The 18,309-nt window shown below is 44.0% G+C and overlaps 1 protein-coding gene across 1 annotated transcript in view; it reads left to right on the top strand.

Moving 5' to 3' along the window:
- RHOJ (ras homolog family member J) overlaps window positions 1–18,100 on the top strand; it is a 53,801-nt gene extending 35,701 nt beyond the window's left edge. The window contains exons 2-5 of the mRNA XM_050336214.1: window positions 9,663–9,721; window positions 14,914–15,078; window positions 16,192–16,287; window positions 17,639–18,100. Of these exons, the coding sequence (XP_050192171.1) occupies window positions 9,663–9,721; window positions 14,914–15,078; window positions 16,192–16,287; window positions 17,639–17,785 (467 nt within the window). The 3' untranslated portion in view covers window positions 17,786–18,100. The remainder of the gene's footprint in view (window positions 1–9,662; window positions 9,722–14,913; window positions 15,079–16,191; window positions 16,288–17,638) is intronic.
- Window positions 18,101–18,309: the final 209 nt, after the last annotated feature.

Consider the following 18,309-nt stretch of genomic DNA (forward strand, 5'->3'; position numbering starts at 1 on the left):
CCTAACCCAGACAAAGGCAGATTATCACAGGTTTTAGAAAGATGCCTAGAGCAAAGAGCCAGTGCTGTCAGGCAGCACTGCCTGCCCAGACTGCTTTCCTCTCCCTTTTAGGCAAGAAATCCACTAGCTCTGATCCTTGAGCAGTGCAAGAAGTGTAGAGAAGAGCTGCCTTGATTCCTCCCAGCCATACAGAGACTTGTCCTCCCGTGCTCTGGGAAACATCCTGTGTATTGCCTGGATACATTTCAGTGAAATCTGTCTCGCTTTGCCACTGATCTTCCATTTATTCTGATGCTATTTACCAAGTCTCATGTTCCCTTGATAACCAGATACCTGACATAACTCTGGAGATATTCTTTTCCCCAGAACTCAGTTGACTTAAAGGAATGACATTTCCCTCACACAGACACTAAAAAGGAGCCAGAAAAATAGGCAAAAGATCCATTTATTCCCACATTTTTCTCACTTTATTTCCACTTCTTCTCCTTGGAGTAAAATTCACACTTCTTACTTTGCTTACCATAATCTCAGCATCATTCTTAGGCGACTCCAAATACATCCTTCACCATTAGGTTTCAGTAAGCAGTTGATAAAGAATCTTGACTGACTTTATCTGTGTTAAAAGAAACTGAAAATGCTGTAGTATCTGATCTTTTACAGGTCAGGTCAGCATAGCTAGTTAAAATACTAATAAGATTACTTCAAATATCAGTTACTTTTAATAATTTCAGAGCTTTACTGCCTTTGCTATTTACTTGAGTCATAAACCCACATCTTGAAAAGTAGATACTCCTAAATACTGTGCTATGATAGAAACTTAACAATATTTAATAAAGTTAAAAATATGAAATATAATCTACATGTTGCATTTTTTTTTCTTAATAGGTTTACACTACAACCATAGCCAAAATGTTGCTCTTTCATGCATCTCAATGCCATAGACAATCATGTGGTCTCAGAAAGGGCAGTTCCCCTCCATCTGGGTTAAGAAGATATCCAATATTCTTCATAGTTTAGGAACAATCCTAGTATTTTTAATAATATGTTCAGGTTCTATCTATTTATATTGCTTAATGCTACAGTTGTTTCTCTGTCTAGCATTTGGTTGGACTTAGTGCTATTACTTTCAGTAAAGAGTAAAAAGACCTTCAATTAGATTGATTATCATTAAAATGCTTACATCAGAGTCCATTTGCCTGCAAATTTAGTGCATTTAGCTATGCAGTTATTATTAGTTTCTAACTCAGGAGCAGAACTGCCTTCCATGAGGACAGCTGATGGTGCACAGTGAGATGAAACACTCAGGAAGCACCTCCCAGTCTGTGGCAGTGCACAGCCCTCCATTTAAGACAGCACAGAATCTAACAAAACACTCTCTTAGACACAATGTCAATTGTTCTTCAATTCCCCAAGCACTATAATCATGTTTGCCTTTTCTGTCCAGCACAGCTTTACGTAACCTTGAGGTCCCAAGAGCTCCCTCAGTGCTTGTATTGCTGGAGAAACTGAGCACAGTTTTCTTGCAAACAGAGACCCCAGGATTCCTTGGACTCTGATATCCATGAAGTTGAATTTGTTCAAGGATTAATTAGTACAGAAATAATTCATGGAGATGCAGAGGAAATCCTCCAGTGCTGATTTTACGAACAATGAGGTCGATGATTCCGATAAATCAACTTCATTCATGCTGTCTATAAATAAGTAATGTCCCAGACCGGGAAGAAGCTGGCTCTTGTTGTAGTGTTGTGCTTGTTCTGAAAGCTTTGGGAATTTCCATTCTCTTTCATCCGTTCCTGGACAAAATTCATTCTGCTTCATCTTCATAATCAACCTCCATTGCTTTTGTGTTCTGTGTCATGTAAGCTGGACAACACTGAAGTCTGACTTCTCAATGTGTTTTGAAAGATTTAGAACATTTCATACCAGCTGCTTGATTAAAAATGATTGGTGGACTGGTACGTCTCCTCTGTTTGCTGTCTCTGAGTAGCAAATACCCAGCTGTGAAGAGCTGCATCATTTTTCCTCTCAAGATGCAAAAAACACCACGTACTACAAGTCATAAATCCTCCTCTAGGATGACGTTGTCTAGATGAATCTATTGCCTTTGCAGAATGAGACAATAGAACTATCATTTGGTGTCAGCCTGCTTCCCCAGTGAAGCTGCAACACAAGTCAGGGGTGAGCATTTTCCCACTAATTCCAGTGGAATCTTCAAACCTGTATGGACAAGGCAGAGGGGAGGAGCTGCTTCTTGCCTTATGCGAGAGATAAGAGCTCAAGGTGAAGAGCAATCCCTAGAGACAGTGGAGAGAATGTCTGGAAAGGAAACATTTAGAAGTGTTTAGATATCGCTTCTCTGACCTGAGACATTCTGTTGAAAAAGCTTGTCACTGCACAGACAATCCCAGACTTCCAAAAGCCTTTAATGTTGACTTCCATGCTATGGGAGCATTGCTGGATTGTGACAGTTTGCCTCCCCTTCTGTGAGATGCCATCAGTGGGTGCTTTGAGTTACAGTCTCCAAATTTTCCATACAGCCACAGAGTTAAAAAGAATGCAGTAAAAAAGGCCTGAAAATACAGAAGCCAAGAATGACTGGACTTTGGCCTTGAGAAAGAAATAAAGTACTGCAAGACTCTTTAAATAATGAGAATAATCAACCAATGAGAGCTTTAGATCAGCCACTGAGGGATGACAGGTAGGAATAGGAAAGTCATGTTACCTCTGGCTACATCACTAATGAAACCATTGCTAGACCCCACTGTCTGGTCACAGCAACTGCTTGACAAAGAACTTGGAAAAGAGCTAGAAGAATGACACAAGAACAAGAAAATATGCCTTGTAGGAAGACACTAGATAAGCTATTTAGAGCAGAATAAATGATGCTATGAATTCTATCTGGCTTTAAAATCACTAAATATCTGTGGCCTAAAGACAAAGCAGCAAATTCCTCACCACCTCATTAAGACCAAGAGCTACACGGAATGAAATCGGCTGAATCCCAGCCCTGGAGGCCTCTCCGTGCTCCCACCACGGGGAGCAGACTGGAAATGTTTTTCAGATATTGTAAATATCAGATGGGCAAGAGTATTTGCTCAGCAGAACATAGATCTCATCCACTGATGAGGTGGCAGAAAATGGAGAGGTTTACTCCGAGCCCTTCTTTTGGAAAACTCTGTCTCTCAGAGGTCTGTGTGACTAGTGGTAGATGATTACAGGAGCAATTAAAAGCATTTAGTACGATTTACATCTAAAGTGCGGTATTTAGGCCAATTACAGGGCAAAATAGCATGGGTTTGATTTTCTTTTCAGAAGAATGTAGCTAAGCTGCAGGGTAAGTCTGAGATAGAACATCAATTTGGCTGTAATCAAATCTTGTCTGTCATGAAGGAGGGAATGGGGAAACATGCTGTGATCAAGTCACTCGATTTCCTGGAGATGACCCTTATGGCAGAAGTGAAGAATGGCCCAGTCTTGAGTCACAGGCAGACCCTGAGTGAGCCAAGGGCCCCATAACATCAGCTCTTGCTTGCTCAGGGTGTGTTGGCCACACGGTGTTGTAGGATTGTATTTTAGCCAAAGCAAAAGGAGTATTTCCAAGGAGGAACACTGCAAGAAAAATCCTCCTGAAGTGCCAACCAGTTACAGAGTTCAGATGAGTTATTGTCATTGCTGGCCTGGAAGATGGAGATATGTCATTAAGGTCTTTTTTTTTTTTTCTGACTGCCTTCCTTTGGTGGCTGCTGAATTGTTGCATTCCCAGGGCTTTCATTTTCAGGTTTCAGGAGTGTTCCCAGCTTCAGCTGCAACAGTGGAAAATCTTCTAGAAGGTGATTCATAGCAACTAAAATTATGGTACCCAGACAGTGGCTCAACCAATATCAAGGCACCATGTGAGAGCAAATCCCCTTATTTTCTTCACCTGAATCAGCCAAAGAAAGATATTCTGAAGACAAATATGAGGCCCCCAAAAAATTCAGAAATGCACCTGAAGCACTTATAAGGTGCTCTAGAAATGCACTACCCACATTCACTTTTTGTTTTCTGATGGAATATTCAAAGCTGCTATTTCTTAAAGCCTGCATATGTAGTTTCAGTTCAGTTATAGAGATGTCTGACCATTACGGGAACCAAAGGGAATTAGAGATCTAAATGTCTTTGATTTGAATGTCTTTGAGGCATGTTTGAGCTTGAGTTCCTAGTTGGGGCAGGGATCCTCACATTCCAGCCACAGAGACCCTTATTTGGGAGCTATGAGGCACGAAAAGAAGACAATTTATAAACCACATTTTTAAAATCACTCTTCTTCAAGCAAACTCCTACCAAAACATTCCTGTCCTGTATGGGGTAAGCTCTGGAGAGCAGAAGACATCGATGAAGAGGAGAGGGATTCCTGTTCATTACAGGAACTTCATTACAGGACTACATTCAGGAAGAAAGGAAAATGTTACCTAGTGAGTAAAAATATTGTCAGTATCCCCTGGGATATCAGCTGCTGGAGAACAGACCACGCTCACTGTATGGGTAACTCCACATCACAGAAATCACTCTGAAAGGTGCCTTAGAACTAACTTGAAATCCCTTATATATAATCTGATTCAGTTACAGTTTTATGCAGATCTTCACCTGAGCAGTACATGCAGGAGTAAAGAAGTTTTGTTTGAAGTAGTTTTGTGAAACTGTGCTCAAGCTGAAAAAGCACTGCTCTTCAGTGAGGCCTGTATGGACCAGCACCTTTAGAAATGAAAGGAAATCTATAAAAAACAAAACACACATGCAAAGAACTTTCTTTTTGGAAATGAAAAATTTGGTCAAGTGTCTACCCAGCACTTAAAGCAGTAACACAAAACTTCCATCTAAACTTTACTACAGCTGACCAAAAATCGCTCTTTTGTCCATTCTCTGATTTTACCCTTTCCCAGCTGTAAATGAAACAGAATTGGGCATTCCTACTGCCAGCAGGTCAACCAGAACTGCAGTTGTTCTCATACCATGGCCATCCCTGGAAGTGTTCAAGGTCAGGCTGGATGCACTTGGAGTAACCTGGTCTAGTGAAAGGTGTGCCTGCCCATGGCAGGGAGGTTGGAATGAAATGATCCTTCCAACTCGGCCATTTTGTCATTCCATGGTTAGTCTGTGTTAAGTAACATGTATCTGGTACATATAATCACAGTGAACAGACAAATATATAAACTAATACTCAGAGCTGGCTGACTAGGGCAGAAGATGGTCCTTGTGAAAGTTGGAAACTTGAAGCAAATTAATTTGCCCAAAAGTATGAGAAAGTCCTTCCACCCAGGCAGGTGCTACCATCTCTGCTTGCTCTCAGGCTTCTGTCATCTCTCTCCAAAGCATCTGGACCTTAATTTGTGTGCAGGAAGGCACTAGAATAAATAGATCACTTTTCCCGTGTGGTGTCCCATTAAACATTGCTTAGCTGTTGTGTTAGTGGTTTCACAGTCTTTGGGTTCTGCAAGCAATTCTTCACCGGCGTGGAAAAATTCCCTATGGTGTTCACATCCACTCTCCTGTGCCACAGCAGAGCACGGCTGAGCTGTTGCATCCTAGTTTGGGGTCATGCCATATGTGTTGCTTTGCACTATCAGTCAAACACAAGATCTCCTGTGAGTGCAGCAGGCAGTGTGTTTCCCATTTCTGTCAGTGCAGACCGTGGATTTTGCTGCTGTGTGGATGAAGGGCCCTTCCACGGGTACAGTTCAGACCCACAGAGTCACCAGGGTTTTTTTGTGAGCAAAAAAAGCCCAAAGAGAGAAGAGTTTGGCAAAGATTGACCACTGACAAGTGGAATCTGGGGCAATCTGGGCATGAAGAACACCAATGAGAATTGTCATGTTGTCCCCAGGAATGCAAACTGACCACTTATTTCAAAACAGAGCTCCCAGCTCAGACCAGTTCATGTTCCACAGTCCGGATCCATCCCACAAAATACTTCCATCTAGCCCCTTGCCTTTCTGCTGTGGTCTTCAAGCTCTGTGTTGAAGCCCATTAGCAGAACCCCCAGGCACATAGACCTGCATCGAAGGTGACCCTGGAGGTGACCCAAGACAGTTACTCAAACTCCAGCAAGCAACACCCAGCTAATTTATGGTCTAACTATCATTTTAAAAGCAGTGTTTTAAACATCCTGCACTTGGTAAAACCACCTAATGAAAGGAGGGGGACATCTGCCCTGTTGTGTCATCTGATACCAGATGAGAGCCAGGACTGTGCAAGAATTCAGCCTCATTTTCCTGCAGTCCCCACTGCACTCAGTGTTAAAGGCCAGATCATTTCAGTGCTTAATCAATATATCAATATAGCAAGTAAATGGCAAGGAGTGTTCATATTTGTCTTGTTACTCCAAGACTGCTCATAAAGCCGAGTTCATGAGCCTGTAAAGGAGCTGCATTACCCCAGTGACTGGAAAGGAATTCCGCATTGGCTTCCCATAGGCTTGGTCACTGAGAGAACAGGAAAAGATAGTAACAGGGTAAGTAAAAGTAAACTGGAATAAAGCCAAAAGTAAGGCCTACAAATCCAGCAGGGCAGTCTCAGCTCGTAAATACGACCTACCAAGTGGATACTCTGAGCAGCCTGACAGAGGCAGACTGATAAACTTTTTGTAAAAAAATACCACGAAGTTTTCACAGGCAGAAGTCATTTATTTTGACATCTGTTTTGCCTGCTTGAAAGTGTAGTAGAAATTTCAGCACCAGTACATTAATCTAGACATCTCTGTTTCAAGATCTAGGGATTATTTGATTTGCCAGTGTGAGCCATTTGGTCCCCACTGTGTTCAGAGCCAGGAATCCAAAGACAACAGTTTGCCTGTTGCTGAAGTTTAGCCAAAAAGACAGTTTTTCTGGGGTGGTAGCTGCAAACTCAGAGAATTGATATGGACAGGAAGAATATCTTCTGATGATGAAACAAAACAATCAACAAGGAGAAAGAAAATATAAAAGTGGATGGGCAAAGAAAAAGCAGGAGAAAAAAAGAAAAAAATTTAAAAAGTAAAAAGGAGAAAAAGAAAGAGATAAAGAGAAAAAGATATAAAAATATAGGAGTGGTACCACACAGAAATTCACAGCAGGACCCATAAGAGGCAGGAGAGGAGGCTATAAGGAGAATTAAAATGTGATATGCAAGCTGGGTAGACTCAGGGCGTATTTTTCCAAAAGCCCTTGCATTTCTCAGCCCTGGTGTTTCGGAAGAGTAATGGTAGGACACTGCCTATCTCTTTCTTCCCCCTCAGCATTTCCCAGAGGTCACCAGGAGCCAAACTGAACTGCACAAACTATCAATCACTGCTCAGTGTGTGGCTCCGCAGACCTGTTGCAAAATATCCACCGTGACTTCGCGGACCACAAAGCACAGATAATAGTTTAGGAGTTATACCCTTCTGGCAGCGGAGACGGGCTGGTCCTCTATCCAAACAGCTTATCTCCAAACCATATTAATTACTGGAACAAGGCTGCAATTTGTAGCTGCACCAGGGCTTTTTGCCAGCGCAGCTCTGTCAGTCAGATGCCACCAAGAAAGAAACGGGCCAGCAAAGTTTCACAGCAGAGTAAATTTAAGTGCAACTTTTAAGTTTTTAAAACCACGAAGACCGAAGCAGGTCTTTGCAAGCAGGACCCAGCTCAGTTTGCCTGTTCTCAGGGTTAGCCAGCAGGGTAACTCTAAACACCACCTCAGCCAGCTGAGCGTTGCAGATGGGAAAGTGCCTTCAGTTGAAGGGTACATTACATCTTCCCACAGCCGGTCCTTGAGCAGAGTAAAACCAGCAGAACGGGTCTGGTTCCTGCATTTCTTGGCACAGGGGCAGATTGGAGGCTGGCCAAGGTTGCAACTGGGAAAAAAAATGCACATTTCCCGCTGCCTCCGAGGAGCTGTGCCGAACCACCTGTAACCCTCACTGCTTCTGGGAAGGGAGCTAAGAAAAGCAGGCATGTGATCAGTAAACTTGGACAGTTCACACCTCTATTAGAACATTCTGGGACTCCCTGCGCCACGAGAAGTTGAAAACCAGGGCTGCAGGGAGGATTAGTTCAAATTACTCCATTCAGGTCAGGTTGAAGGAAGGGGATGGGGCATGTGGATTGTCTCCTGTCTGCTTAGGGACCCATTCTGAGTTCCCCTGGGAGCTGCACATGGTGCCTCCTGAGCTGAGGAGAGGGAGGAGGGGTCTCAGCCTCTTTCCCATCTCCTCTTTCAGCGCACATCACAAGGCAGCCCCAGCAGTGGGTGAGTGCAGCCCATCCTGCTCTCATCAGCAAGTCTGGTCTTCACTGAGCCTTTGGTGCTTTCAGGATGTCAGGTTTGCTCTGTTTATGTGCTGGCAAAATTACTGTGTAAAGGTAAAGCTGCTGAATAATCAGCCTGTCCAGTCACACTGTCAGAGACTTCGAGCCTAAGAGATTTCAAACAGGACATTGTTCCCCAGTGCAGGAGCTATTAAATTCCATAAATTGGTAGGTGCTTTTCTCCTGCAACACTTTTATCAGTAAAAAAAAATCAGCAAGAGCCTGTGTGATGTTTTCAAGCCTCCTCTGTGCCCAAAGTAACCATTACTCATTCCCAGCCCTCATTAATTGCAGAGTTGTGATCAGATGATGGGCATCAGTCCCAGCCCCTGCCCCCCAGCCATAGCTCTATGTTCATTCCAGCGTTTTTCCCTCAGGTTTAAATAAAATGTAATAGTCCATATGCTGCAAAAATACCATTATTTTAAGCAACCTTCCTGATGAATGTTGAAATATCCTGTTGACTAATGGATGGAACTGCATTGGCCTATCTTTCCAGTTGAGAGGCAAGATTTAAACAGACTAACTGGTTAACTGAAGGTCATTAAGCCAAATCATGTTCTTTATACAAAATAACCTGGTTAAGAGATCAGCTAATAACGGGGTTCATCCAAAGACAATGAGAAAACATTTTGTCATTGTCGAGGGGCTCAAAATGTGTCAATGGGCTCAAAATGAAGTTCAAAGTGAATTCTGCAAAAGGAGTAAACATGCCAAATGTGATCAATAAATTAAGCCATGCTTTCCTTCATTTGTAACAGAATCTGGTCAACATCCCTGCACATATTAATGCTTCTCTTCCTTCCTATCCTTCAAAGCATCCACCAAAGCCCCAAGTGCCAAGCACTGCCACTTTACCTGTGATTGCCTGAAGAACGTCAGGACAGGCTTCACCTCCACTGAGACCCACCAAACACCAGCCACTGCTTAATGCTTCATCATTTCACAACCTGGAGGAAATAAAATAATAAAAAAACCCTCCCAATGATCCGTGACAAACCTGCCCCAATGCTCGTGGTGGGGAGACAGGAATTCTGTGCTTTCAATCCACAGTGATCAGCTGGTGGCTGCAGAGAGAGAAACAAACATTTCCCAGTCCCTGCTGGCAGCGGTGTGTGCAGATCATCACCTTTGCTTGTCTTTACAGACATAAGAGCTTGGCATAAAGGATTTGCTTTTGTTGTGACTTTGGATTGCCTTCAGTTTGGGTTGAATAGATGTGCTTGGTTCAGGATGCCCACTGTAAGACACATGCCAATATGTCCAGTACAAGGGTCTATTGGCATTTTAGGATTAAAGCACATAAAAATGAGGCCACTGACTTGTGCATAAACAATAACTCTTGTTTCTTTCTTCCAGTAACAGTGACTGTGGGAGGACAACAACACTTGCTGGGACTCTACGACACTGCAGGGCAGGTAAAACATTTATCATTTTCCTTTCCCATGTGTTTTTTTGTTGTGTTTTGTTTTGTTGTGTTTTTTCTTCCTTTGGTTTGGTTTTTTGTTACTACCATATACTGGGATGTATACTGGATGTTGTTCATGATATTTGTAGATTTGGGGGTTTTTTTAACAAATATTAACCACCAGTTGTGAACTGTAATGCTTGAACTGCTGACCCTCTCATTTTCTACACAGAGCTTTCATTCTGGCTCAGCTACAAAACACACACAAATGCATTCACCCCTAAGACTGTACTTCCTCTAATCAAAATGCCAAAGCCTGATGAGGCCATTCAGCCTCCCATTTATCCACCTCCTTCTATAAACATGATGTTTCATACAGTCAGTGTTTTCTTACCTTTGCCACATGGTGGCATTGAAGATACAGAGAAGTCCCATTTCCAAGGTCAGAAAACTGATATAATACAGCACCAGTCTATCACTCACCAGCTATTTAAGTGGTGACCCAGCCAGATTGGCATCCATCCCAATATCCCTCTCCCAGGTCAAGGATGTCCATTACAGGGGAGTCCATATCCCATGTTTTATTACATATAGAATGCTTTTACTGCTTCCATTGATATGGTGTGATTGCACCCAAAGTTTGCAGAATAATTCCACCCCCTGGAGAGGAGGAGAAAGTACTTCTCATGCTTTGCTCTGCCAGTAGAAGGGCAGAAGAAGGTATAGGGAGCAACACTTTTTTGTGCTGATATTTCCCTCTCCTACCTCCGAATGCCAGTGATTGGCAAAACAAAGAAAGAATCACAGCCTGCCCAGAAACCTTGCAGAAAATCACCTGCTGAGAGGGGAGTGAGCAGGTTCCAGATCCTTCACACCCTGGGGAGGTTATAACCTACATCTACCAGCTCCTCCAATCAGAACTGGCACTGGAGCCAGCAGGAGAGAAAGCAGATTTGGGAATTTTACTCTCTCTTGGTTCCACTGACCCTGGATGCAGGGCTTTGCTTTCATCAGGAGCACTTCTTGGCTGTAGGGTTTTGGCCATGACTGACTGCTAGGAAATGCACAGACAATACAGAACAAGACCCTCCTGTCTGCAAAAGGCCACTTCTTGCGTAATATACTTTGCAGCAGTATGCAGAGAGATCAAAAAACCCACACCAGAACAGACTGTCACTTCCAGAAAGCCTGCACTCAGCAGGACTGAGGTTTTGATGCTTTGGGTTTCACTTCCTTTAATTTTATTCCTATCATATTTCAATAGGCAGCAACGCTCACTTCATAGTTACCTTGGTGGCCCTTACAGTCCACCCATCCATTCTATTCACATGGTGCAAACAGATGATCCAAAAGCGTGTCCCAAAATATGACCCATGTCCTTGTTCCATGTCCAAAGCCTGTTCAATTTTCTGTGCTCACAAAAGCAGAGCTTGGAGCACGTGTCACAATCCAGCCGACCTGCAGGACTTCACAAGTGAGACTGGAGTTATATTCAGTTCTCAGTCACATTTCACCCAGTGCCTTAATATTTCTACTTGTTCTGTAGGGCTGACAGTTCCACCTGCCACCCATTTTCTCAGCAACACCTCCTCTTATTTGTCCTCCTGAGCCAGAAGGAACATTAATCTGTCTCTTTGACAAACCTCACCCCTCCATCTATTCCTCCTCATCATTTTGCCATCTCCTGCTTCAAACTGGCCAGATCAACACCTGCCTCCAAGCCCTATTTCCAACTTCGTCAGGCTCATCTCCCTCCCAGACCTTGGTCCAGAGGACGTGGCCATCTAGTCCAAACTCAGAGCATGAATCACCCCTTGATGACTAGATTGTGTCTCCGTGGAGGATGGAAGGATGATGCTTCCCACATGCTCCAGCTATAACGGCAGATCATCTGGGTTGTTTCCTCCCTCCTTCTCCTTGTGTTGTGTGGCTTTCCAAAGGCATCAGTGTGAAGTCATAGCCAGAAATAGCCCCTGACATTACGATGCTATAAAACACATGCTAATGAAATAACAATTGGAAAATGTACTCCTGCAGCAGGACCCTCTGTCAGCCTGAAGGGAGAGCTGGCAGAGACCCCAGATTTGGGGTATCTGGTTTTTTATATCCCTGGCACAGAGTCCTAGAAGGAAAAACACTGCTCTTTTTGCCCCGGGCTGGACTCAGGTGCAAAAGTGCTTTAACAGGGCATACTTGGCAGCAACATTAAAAAAACAGTTTGGGGTTTCTTTTGGGGGAGCCTAACACTGTTGAGCTGTTAGGCACAACAGAGGGGAGGGAGCACCACTAGTCAGTGTATCTCAGCCCAGGCAAGTCACAGGCAGTAACTGAGCAAGGCCAGGCCTGGCACTGACATTTCCATGCCAGACCAGTGGTGTTAACTGGGGAAGTCTTGTGCTCCCTAAAGAGCAGGCAGCACAATGCAAGCAGGGGCAAGGAAAATAAATTATTGAGTAGCCACATCCCGAGCCTGTGAGGACTCATGTGCCTTCCCAAACACTGCTGTCACTCTCTGCAGCACCTCTGGATATGCTCCATACCCGTACAAATGTCCTTTTTTACACTGTTTGTTTGCTTGACTTCGACCATCCCTGAATAAGAAATGACACTGTAGTGCCAGAGTGCAAGGTTTTATAGCCTTCTCCTGGAAAGCAGGTACGTACAGAGACTGGGTCCTTGTCTAATGCCATTTGGAGGCTCCTGTCAGCTCACAGACACAGGAGCCCAGATCACCTCTTATCCACAATGTTTGTGTTTTAATGTGTCTGTGCTTCCATGTGCCCTGGTGGAAGACAAGACCTCTGTTATGTGACTTGTGGCTGTCCCTCCTTACAGTTTATATAATGCTCTGTGCTGATAGCTCAAATCAGGAATGTCCTCTTTTAAAAAGGATTTTCTAGGCACTCCGAAGAAACAAGGAAAATAAAATTAAATGCGTGCTCCTGTAGCTGTCACAGCGCTCATGGCTTTAATCTGTAATTTTAATGGTACAGTAAGTTCTATCCCATCTAAATATGCACGTCTGGAATATTGGTACTGGCTACATTTCGCCAATTTCTTTCCAAAAAATCCTAAATGAGGATTCCTCGAGGGCTTGCTGCCACCACGTGGCTGGTTCGGGAGCCTGATTTGCAGCAATTAAACAGAAAACACAGAAAAGGCTTTTACCGGTATCAGTCTGTGTGGGCTAAACCACAAACATACGTTGGATCTTCTGGATTAAAATAATGTCCCATAATCAGGCCAGTCCTTCCTAACACACATTTACATAAAACTTGTTCATCTCTGTAATGCAATTGCTCTGTTGATCCCATCCCATCACTTTGCCTCTGTTCACTCCTCTGCTGGGAGCTGGGTGACATCTCCTTTCACCAACTTTACTTCTTCATGAACTGCATCACTGATATTCCCACAAACATCTCTGAGGGCTTTTTCTTTCTATACCCTGAACATGGATAATCCACTTTCTTGGGAGGTGATATATCCAAAAACACCTCCTCTTGTCTTGTAAATCCTTATTCAGATCAACACTTTCTATGCCACTGGAAAGACAGACATAGGTCAGTTGACAAATGCTCTGGCTTTACCCCAAATACTGTGGCTGTGAGGGCTGGAGACAGTAATCAGGAACTTAGTCTTCCTGTCAAAGTGGGCTTGGGACAATGAACATTCAGTTAAACAAAACAAAATATTTTGTTTGTGTTTTAGGATGCTTCTTAAAACTTTGTAATGAGGCAGAGCTAAATTTGGCCTCATACTTCCTTTCAGAATGAAAAATTAAGGTTTTGGGTGCTTTTTTAAGAAGCAGTTAGAGCAGACTGCTTTTACATAATTCATATTTTGGAAACTAATGTCCATTCAGAAGTAATATGGGTCAACTTATCACTGTATACTCAGTGAACAAAATACTTCAGAAAGAAGATTTTCCAGTCTCAACTCAGAATCAAACTCTCTCACTTGTTGATCCATCCAAAGCAAGGCAGAATTAAGGCTGAACTAAAACACCATCTCATCTGGGCACACACTGAAAGAGCCTTGCATCGCTTTCTTCTGCAGGACAGAGAACAGCTTGTGTTGCTCCTGTCCTTAATGTGGTTTTTTCCTACCTAGAATAAAAGTTCTCAATTCTAAGCAACAGCAACTGGGTGTCTTTTTTTTTTTTTTCCCCCTTTTATTAACTATTTAGTATCTACAAAGCAAATCTGCATCAGTCGAGTTTTCATACAGTTTAAACCAAAAGCGACCAAACTGCAGAGATTTGAGGCTTGCCCAGAATGCAGAAACTATAAACTACAGATTTAGGTATCAGCCAGGCTTGACAGCAGCGTGTATTATTGTTTCCCACACTCCAGCTTTGTGTTCCTTTCCCCTTTTTTGACTCTGGACCCCCCAAAAAGGTCTTCGAAACAGATGTATCCCCTCCAAAAAGCATCTGTTTCATTGCACTGGAATTTTCTAGCAGGTTTTATTGAACAGTACCCACCAGACACAGCTACATATGCTCTCACTGTCAGGCTATCCCTTTCACAGGACTTGCAAAACCTCTGCTTGCTCTCAACTCTTCAAGCCTGAAAGCAGACTTAAATTCCTCCTTGAAACTCGGCTATCAAAGCCAGCTCGTGACACAACACAGCTGTGCTTTGAGCTGTTTGAAAATTCACCCTCTCCGCTTCCAGCCCATAGAGAAAACATCTCTCCTTGTCCTGCCCAGGGCCCGTGGAAACACTAAATCTCCCACAGTGACGTACCCAGGCACTGCAGGCTGGGTTTGATCTGCTTTCAGTACGAGTGTCTTCTGCTGACTGACACACTGGTGCGGCAGACTGTGGTGGTACCAAACACACTAACGTTTAACATTTAGCCTGTGCACCAACATCTCCATGGGTAATACACACCCAACCAAAAAGTGTTCACAGAATCATAGAATGATTTAGTTGGAAGAGACGTCCAGGATTATTTAAATCACAGCCCCGTCCAACCTGGCCTTGAACATTTACAGAGATGGGGTAACTTTCAGCTTTTTTGGGTAAAGGTGTTGACAAATCAGCACCCCATGTCTCACAAGGGGTGGTTTCCCCCACAGCAGCTCCCTGGAGGTTAGAACTGTTGAACACTTCATCGAGAGCCAACGTGGAGCCAACGTGATGCCCCCATCTGCAGTCATCCCCACCTCACAACACTCTTGCTGTTCTCCCCTGGCAGGAGGACTACAACCAGCTGAGACCCCTGTCCTACCCCAACACAGACGTGTTCCTGATCTGCTTCTCGGTGGTGAATCCTGCCTCCTACCACAATGTCCAGGAGGAGTGGGTGCCTGAGCTGAAAGTCTGCATGCCCAACGTGCCTTATGTCCTCATAGGAACCCAGGTAATTCTTCTCCTGAGCACTGCGGGGGCTTCAGAGAGAGGGGGGGGGGGGTCCTACTCCCCCCAGGGGTGGCAGGAGGCTGAGCTCTGTGGAAAGGTCTCCTATTGTGAATGTCTTATGTGAAATGCAGCCAGATTTTCCCGTTGGAGGAAAACGCAGGGGCTGTGAATGGAAACCAACGTGCAGATGTCTGGATGGGCAGAACTCATTTCACCTTTTTATTCAAATGTATATTAATGTGGCAACAATAAGGCATAAATACCTATAGGGAGAAAAGATTTCGTACAGGCCTTCAGTGAGGGGAAAAAAAACCCATCAAAGTCTGTGGTTAGAAGCAGAAGCTAAACTTCAAACTAAATTTTAAGAATGGGGATAATTAACCAAATGACTTGGAGACATGGGAAGGAAGTAGCCTCCCTTCATGCTTTTACATCAACACTGCAACCAGTGAGTCACCATCCTGCTTGTGTCAGAGTGACTGTTAGACTGAATGATCAAACCACTTTATTTTGGCCTTAAAATCTATAAATTTATCAATCAAAGAAAAATACCTTAAATATGGGTTTGCTTCCAAGACACGGAGTGACTAGAGACTGTGAGAGTAGGGATACAACTCTCTGGAAAATGTCAGAACACTGGACAGTAACCTAAGCCAAGTTAGAGAAACAGATTAAATTCTGGTCAAAACCAAAATCTTCATGCCACAGGAAAGGTCATTCATTCAAACACTGGCTTTGTTTTCTACACTGGAATAATCTGAAACACCCATTTTAAAAATAAAAGTGTTACCCTTTGGATCACACACCCTGAAAATGGATGGGTTTGAAATGCCAAAATACTTCACTTTGATGTTTTTCATGGAAAAAAAGGATTTTATTTCAAGTCAGTCAGACTGAGCTGTGTCTGTCTGGCCTGTCAGGGTGGTTTTTGGTGATGCAGTGCAGGGTTGCAGCAGCTTCCTCTGCCAGCGGGGCTCAGGCTTCTCCCAGCACTTTCCAAGATGCATTGGGAGAGGACAGATGCCTTTATCTGGGTCTGTAAAGCTATGAATATCTGCCTTAAGAATCACAGCACAGAGTTTGTGTATTTTTTACTGGATTGATTTTTTGCTAGATTGATCTCCGGGATGATCCCAAAACTTTGGCACGGCTGCTTTACATGAAGGAGAAACCACTCACCTATGAGCACGGAGTGAAGTTAGCAAAGGAGGTAAGACCTTTTCCTGAGGTCCCATGAAATCCACTGATCACACCTTTCCACTGAGTTTGTTTCATTCAAGGTGAACTTCTCCAGGGCACGTTGGTGGTCCTAGACAGAGATTAAAGCCTCTGTTCAAGCAGGCTGGGCCCAGACACTCATTTTAACCCCTGAGCCTGCACTTCTGCTGCCATACCCAGTTGAATCATAAAATTGTAGAACATCCTGAGTTGGAAGGGACCTAAAAGGACCATCAAGTTCTACTCCTGGCCATACACAGGACAAACCCAAAAATCACACCATGTGCCTGAGAGAATTGTCCAAACATTTCTTGAACTCTGGCAGGCTTGGTGCTGTGACCCAGCTCTAAGCAAAGCATCAAGGTACACAGGGCAGCAGGTGGCAAATGAGCATCAAAACAGATTTTACTGCCTATTTTACCTAAGTCAGGTGTTTCTTGTTCAGGGTTCTACCAGAAGGTGCATGTGGCAAACCCCTCTCTGGAGTCACCTCACGTCAAACTCATCCCTATCCCTTACAGAAGCACAGGCAACTTGGTTCTCACTTATCCTTTGCACCTCAAACAGCAGAGAAGGCACTCCCAAGGTTTCTGTGACATTGCACCTTTCCCCCAGGAGTGCAGAGGGATTAAAGCCCTCCCTAAACCCTGGAATGCAGGATTCTGGACCCCAGCCTTGTCTGCCTCATATGCTCCTCCTGCTGTTGTTGGCCCTGGCTCTCAAAGGCCAGCGAGAACATCCAATAGCAGGATGAGCTGAGTAAGCCACACGGTTGCTGAATAAGCTGAGGTGCTCTGTTTCCAAGCCACTGAGTGTGTTTGTGTCGTGCCAGCATCCCCAGGAGAATCCCATCTTAAAGTGATGCTTACCTGTTCCCAGAAATCAGCTGGAAGTCCCCACGAGGTAACAGCTCCCTGGCATTGGAGGAACAGGCAGGACACAAGAGTGGCACGTCAGGGGAGAAGAGCCAAGTATATGAAGGGGTTCAGCAACTCTGAAAAAAATATCTCTTTGAAATCCTCCCCAACTGCACAGGCAGGAGGCCAAGTTCCTAGTCCAACTCTCTCTGGAGAGTTATGCAGGGAATTCTTGCTCTCCATTATGCCCTGTGGTGAGATATTGTGTTGATGCTGATTCCTGCTCCCTTGCTCAGGACGACCCCTGACTTTGTCCCTTCATCTCATAGGCAGCCAAATACGAAACAGAGCAATGACCTGACCCCCTTTCTAAAGGTCTGGACTTCTCTCTGAGTCAGGACACATGTGCACATAGAAAGATGCTGGAACAGGGTCACTTCGTCTCTCCCCGCAGTGGGTACTCCACTTTCTTCTCTTCTCTTTCAGATTGGAGCACAGTGCTATCTGGAGTGCTCAGCCCTCACACAGAAAGGCCTTAAGACTGTCTTTGACGAGGCAATCATGACCATTTTCCACCCCAAGAAGAAGAAGAAGCGCTGTGCAAAGTGCCACAGATGCTGCACCCTCGTGTGAAGTCGCTTGGAAAGAGAAGCGAGCTGAGTTCAGTGAAACCAAGCAGGTTAGAAAGGCAACGAAGGTCACATGCAACTGAAATGGGGAACATGACCAGAAAAGGGTCCTTCTTACCCAAACACAGGAGCCCTCCATTCTGTGAAACCTCCAAGATGTATCACACTAGGCCAACTCACGTCTCTGTGCTTTCCTAACCCTCCAGAGCTGTATGTAGCCTGTTCCCACTACTACAGACTGAACCGAGCCCACAGAAACCAGGATGCCTGCTCCTGCCTGGCTCTTCACCTTAGGAATAAGGTGAAGGTGGCATGTGGGTAAACAAAGAATTAAAGGCGGTAAAAGAAACAGGAGAAACTCCATTTGTGGCCTTAAGTAAGAATCGATCAAAATTAGGAATTTGCAGTACTTAAGAATTCAATCTGAATTGACTGAAAGCACATGGAGATCTGTAGAAATCTAATATGTAAGATATACACCATAGGTAGGATGTACTTCAAAATTAGTTTTCTTTTATAAGACTTGCT

Source organism: Myiozetetes cayanensis, unplaced genomic scaffold (assembly GCF_022539395.1).
Source record: "Myiozetetes cayanensis isolate MyiCay16 unplaced genomic scaffold, myiCay2020 scf6-25, whole genome shotgun sequence".
NCBI classification, from domain to species: domain Eukaryota; kingdom Metazoa; phylum Chordata; class Aves; order Passeriformes; family Tyrannidae; genus Myiozetetes; species Myiozetetes cayanensis.